Source organism: Uranotaenia lowii, chromosome 3 (genome assembly GCF_029784155.1).
Source record: "Uranotaenia lowii strain MFRU-FL chromosome 3, ASM2978415v1, whole genome shotgun sequence".
NCBI lineage: Eukaryota > Metazoa > Arthropoda > Insecta > Diptera > Culicidae > Uranotaenia > Uranotaenia lowii.
Window position 1 is genome coordinate 279552388 of NC_073693.1, and position 6264 is coordinate 279558651.

General features: G+C 33.5%; 1 protein-coding gene across 1 annotated transcript in view; it reads left to right on the forward strand.

The window, feature by feature from the left end:
- The first annotated feature begins 290 nt into the window (after positions 1-290).
- Positions 291-6264, forward strand: part of LOC129753485 (arrestin homolog) — a 55055-nt gene continuing 49081 nt past the window's right edge. The window contains exon 1 of the mRNA XM_055749301.1: positions 291-337. Coding sequence (XP_055605276.1) covers positions 291-337 — 47 coding nt within the window. The remainder of the gene's footprint in view (positions 338-6264) is intronic.

A 6264-nucleotide genomic window follows, 5' to 3' on the forward strand; every position in this document is an offset into this window, starting at 1 on the left:
CAGATTGTTTTACACGGACTTGCATGGATGTTTTAAACGCCATTTGTGAAATGTCCGATACAGCCCGTTGCCCTCATTTTGCTGAAATAAGGCTGGATTTATTAACTTTTTTGCTAAAACTAATCAAAAATGCTCGAATTGAGTATTTTTAAGTCCAAAACGAAGTATGTATTTTGATAAAGTTTTATCAAAAAAAATGAGCGATTTTTGGAACCAAACACAAAATTCAAAACCATTTATACATACAGTGAGCGAAACAAGGGCCCTTATTCTGCGCCGCGCGTGACGTGATGATAATCGAGTCACCCAAGTCACTTTATTCCAGTTGTCGGTTTAGGTGAGGAACGTCACTTCGGATGAACTTTGTGAGTTCTTACCCTACTCTCGTAGTCACCGTGGGTGAGAATCGTCGCATTCGGGTGACGATTTTAGGTGACAATTGTCGGTACCTTTTCAGGTGGTGACGAGTTAGAACTTTAATTAAAAATTTGTGTAAAGCGGAATAATGAGTATGATAGTTTTGGGAATAATTAAACAACTTTTCTAGCATTTTTTAAATGTTTTAAACATTTCCATCGAAAATTTGATTTGTCTTAGAAAGCACAATAATAGAAAATTAGGTCGAAAACTTTAAAAATTTTCGGATTATTTTTACCTCTGGTTTTTTTGTTGACGGAGAGCCTTGCGGACATGTTTGGTTGTTTTCGTTCCTCTGCCATCGAAAAATTGAAATAATCCATCTAAGCCGTCAGCGGAATTCCTCTTATAGAACGCCAAACATAAACACCCTTTGACTGGCTCGAATCGGACATCCATCCTTTCCGTATTTAGCCGAATTGCCGTTGGCTTCATATTAATCTGGAACCTTCGATTTTTGATCAACAGCTCTCTTCGAACGCACAAATATCGATGGTACGTCCAATAATTTTTCAACTAACAGAAATCCTGGTGATTGGTACCATCAGGATCTGGCTTCCAGTGTTCTGGTATGTCGGGGCAGCAGTTGTCGATTCCCGAAAATTAGGTTACATCAGCTTTGTCACAAACCTCACAATGTTTGCTTAACGAGGACCAATCGATCGCGACTATTTTCGCACCGAAATTTCAACTAACTTTTCTTTAAGTTTCTTCCGAAATTTAGAATCGTGGTCGAAATCAAAACAAACCAAGAAAATTTTTCCGATTTGACAGATGTGTTCATTGGGTCACTCACCTAGAATGAACCACTGTCACTTTACCCGCATCGACTTCGGGAATAAGGTGACAAATCTCACGGTGACTTCGAGGTGAGGTGACAATCATCACGTCACGCGCGTCGCAGCATAAGGGCCAAGAATAGTACCACTATGTGCTATTTTGCTTGTTAAAATATAAATGATTGAAAATCTTCAAAACTTTATTCAAAAATTTATTACAAATTGATCAAAGGGAAAAAAAGCATTTTTTTTTTTTTTTGATGAAGCAATTGGCGTAGAGGACCAAAAATATGAAAAAAGTGTAAAATAAGAATATTTCTCAAAATTTACTGTGTAAATTGGAATAATAATGCTCCAACGACCTATTTGAATAGATAACTACATTTTATGGGGATTTCTAGTATTCCAAGGATTTTAAAGGGGTTTTAAAGAGATTTTCCTCTAGCCCGAAGGAATTTGACGTTTGAGCTATAATACTTCATCAAACTGCTTAATTTCTTCGTGAACATTAGGTAAAATAACAAAACAAAAGCTCTGAGTTAATTTTGAATTAGAAAAAAAAAACAGTTTGGAATTCATTGACTTCATTGACTCAGTTAACCATACTTTTTCAGGTTCAAGTCGTAGATAGCAGCACTGTCTCAATACTGATTTTCCGGATATATTTTGACCCATATTCATCGTTTTGAGGAACTTTTCCAACACAGTTTTGTTGGAGGAGGTGAGCTGAGAAAAGCTTTTCTGGATTTGCAAAGAATCACCAGCTCAAGAATTTACCACTATCGAACTATCTGCTCTTCTTCACTTCCGATTCAATTGCAATTCATATTAATAATACTACTAGCCGCCTGGTTCCTCAAGCTCCATCGAAAAGTACAAAATTATGCTGATTATCGGTCCGAAAATGTGTCTTAATTTTGTTTAACTGCAAGATAGTGCTGCAATCTAGGACTTAAAACCAGGACCGCTGATTAGTCCGCTACATTTTTGTTAGTATATTTGTTTTTTTTTTTAACTTAATATGGGAGAACTAACTGATAAACAAACCCCCACCTCGTGGAAAAAAACATTCATCAGCAACTTGGTATGTAAGAGTTTTTGGGACCGGGGATGTTTTCTAAATTACCTTCAAACCGCTCCGACTTGAAGGAGTGGGGCTCCCATGCAAAATTAATAAAAATATGACACAATTCGAACATTTTTTGGAAACTACTGAACCGATCAACGTGAAATTTGATGTGTAGCTGTTTTCAAGATCAGGAATGGTTTCTAGAACATTTTAAAACCCCATCTAACTTAAAAAAGGGAGGGTCCTATACAAAACTAACATAAATTTGACACAATTCGAACAATTTTCAGAAACTACAGAACCGATCATCGTAGAAATTGTCGTGTAGCCGTTTTCAAGACCGGATATGGTTTTTATAATAGTACCAAACCTCTCCGAATGCAATAAAGGGCCTCCCATACAAATTTAACAAAAACTTGACATTTTTTTTACAATCCTCGAAGGATGTTTGTTTAAAAATGATGAACATAAGCGTTTTGTCAAAATGAGATTTTTATATGAATTGACAAATAAATTTTCACAAAATTAGATTTAATATGTTGCTTTGAGAGACGCATCATCTTTAAATGAATTAAGGCTCTCATATTCAAGATATGTAACATACATATTACAGACCCCGTTCAATTTTGGCAACAAGTGCCAAAATCGAACGGTTTCAGAGCGCTGATGTGGTCTAGTGGATAGGCTGGCGCGAGTCTGGTAACCCAGGCGTACTGGGTTCGATTCTCGGTAACGGCAAGAAAACTTTTGGGTTCGAATCCTATAAGTTGCCGACAGATAAGATGTGTTTCATTGTATAAATAATCATATGTTTCAGAGGGAATGCATCTGGGGTTAATCTGAAGAGACTATTGCAAGCGGAGTGGATTGCCAACCATTGTAGTTCTCTGAAGGTGATTTCTTCTCTCGACGAACCATCGGCCGTGGAAGCCTGAAAAGTAATTCGAAGGCCAAGCCACACAGACAAAGGCTGGACCTTGCTACCGATGGGGGAACCATACATACATGTGAAAAAATCGAACGGTTTTCAAAAATAACATTACCTTTTAGTTTTCGCTATAACAGGATTATTATTATTTTAGACAAACACCATAAATACAATTTTAGGTTCTGAATTTTAGGTTCTGACAAACACCATAAATACAATTTTATGTTCTGAAATTCTGGCAAAATTTAACAAAAAAAAAACAAAAGTTTTTTTTATTTAATTTAAAAAATACTCAAAATGACAAAAGATAAAAATTAAAAAAAAAATAAATAAATAAATAAAATTAAACAAAAGAATAAAAATGACCAAAAACCACTAAATAATGACGAAGATTCACAAAAACAGCGAATATGACACAAATATTATAAAACATAACAGGAATAGTGCAAAATGCATCAAAACACATGAGAAAATCAATTAAAAATGGTCGGAGATTGACTTAAAATACCGATAAGTATTATAAAAATAGTTATTTTGTGATAATTTGAGAAAAAAAAATCGATAAAAACCGTTTGATTTTGACAACAATCGATTTTGGCAACATTCAATTTTGGCAACACAAAATGTTCAGGCATGTTGCCAAAAATCGAACGGGGTCTGTATTAACAAATTCAACGAAACATTGGACTATGATAACAGTAAGATGTTTTCATAAAGTTTGGCGATTTTTTTTGATTATATATCTACAAATTTGTCTGTATCTAAATACTCCTACCGTTTCAAGAAGGGGCGTTTTTTTTTTTTATTTTAAGAGTTTATTTATTGTATTGAAAATCCCTCCTTTTTTTCTAAAGAGTTGCTCCTTCAACCTTCAAACCTTTGAGTTACGTCGAAACTCAATACAATCTAGAACAGTGGTTTTCAAACTTTTTTCAATCACCGCCCCCCTTTTGCAAAATTTTTGAGCTCAACGCCCCCCCCAACTCAAAATTCATTCAAATCTATACGAGACCCTCAGAGCCAAAGGGGTAGGTGTAAAAGGTAGGTGTAAAAAATTGTCGATTTTAATTTTACATTGTCAAACGATTCTTTATATATTAAACTATAGTTCGTAACTTTTCAGAATTTTAGAATTTTTTTTTACATACTATTTCGTCCGAAAGAAAAGTGCAAATTTTCGAAAAATATATGAAAAATGACCAAACATAAGAACTTGAAAGCTTTTGCTTCAAACCTCCAGCAAACACTTAATTCAATGTAAAATTTGGAGAACAATTACTTAAACTGATTTATAATTTTGTTTTGATATAAAATCAAATACAACAAAAATTTCATATTCACCATTAATTTGCATTATTGAATACAAACTTAACAATTAATTACTGTCCAGCCGGTGAAATAACGTAAAAAATAGTATTATTTTTTTATATCTGAGTTCAAGTTATGCCTTCATATGCTCTTCATGATTAAATTAGATTTTAATAACTGAATTCCAGAAATGTTAGTGATAACCGAATAGATTAAAAGTTTATCGATTGTAAACGGTACAATTGAAATAAAGATGAACGAGTAAGAACTTAAAATAAAAATGCTCTTACCTAAAAAAAATATTTCAAATTTTCTTTCAGAAGAGCTATCACTATATCACATATAAGTTATGATATAACACCCTTTTACACAGATTTTTTCGAAGGTTTTTTTTCTGTTTATCAGTTTTTTAAGACATTAAAAATTATCAAGCCTTGCCATCTAAAATTAATCTTATCTAGTATAACCTGAATTATCCATACAAAACATGATCAACATGTAGGGGGTACACAAAATGTATGACAATATTAAAAAATCTTTTAGATACATTTTTTGAAAAAAAATTTTGAATACTAGAACAAAAATTTGTATCCAGGTCTGTGAAATTATCGATATTTTAGTTTTAAACCTGACCTGATGATCTGTAATGAAATTTCATTGTTTTGCATTGAATTTAATTGTTTCCAAATCTACGTTGTTTCGTGATATGTTAAAATGTGAATTACGACCTCACCGCCCCCCTGAGCTCTTCCAACGCTCCCCAGATTTCAAAATTGAGCTCACTGCCCCCCTGAAAGCTCTCAACGCCCCCAAGGGGGCGGTAGGGACCACTTTGAAAACCACTGATCTAGAAGCTCAAATACCATGAGAAACAGTTTGCATTTGATTAAATATTGGTAAAATGTAATGAAAAAGAAGTTTACTGTAATTATAAAAATCGCAACGAATTGAAAGGTTTTCCATGGAAGGGGTAGCAAATCACACCGGGCCAGCTAGTCTTAGATGATAAATTTCATTTTCATAACTTTAATATAATTTTATTAAATTCAATACATAAATTTAAAGTAGAAAAGCAAATGCGCAAACTTCATTCAAAGAAACAGAAATTTAACGTACCTATTAAATAAAAATACAAAATACCAAGTAAAAAATAAAGTAAGGTTATAAAAAATATGCATTTGTTAAATGCTCACTAATTAGCGCTGATGTGGTCTAGTGGATAGGCTGGCGCGAGTCTGGTAATTCAAGGCGTACTGGGTTCGATTCCCGGTATCGGCATGAAAATCTTTTGGGTTCGAATCCCATAAGTTGCCGACAAGTAAGATGTGTTTAATTGTATAAAAATTATATATTTCAGAGGGAATGCATCTGAGGTTAATCTGAAGAGACTATTGCAATAGACTGAGTCGATTTGGGGTCATTTTTGAATTTCTCAAACCCTGGGGTCTAAAAAGCTTCGTTTTGGTCCAAAACTCATCCATGATTTTTTGCATAATTTTTAAGTAACGTTTACATGAGTAAATTTGAAATTTTAGATTTGTATGGAAAAATTTAATATTTTGTACTGAAAAATCAACATCATTTTTTATTCTTCTGTGGAACCGAGCCAGCTGACAATTTTTGTGCCAATTTATTAAATTCCGAAAGCAAATTTTCCGCTGATTATTTTCGTAGAAGACCGTAACTTCGTATCTTATTAGGCAAAAAAGTTATTAGCTGTTTAACAGAGGTATGTCTTTTTGCATTGATAAATAATAAATTCA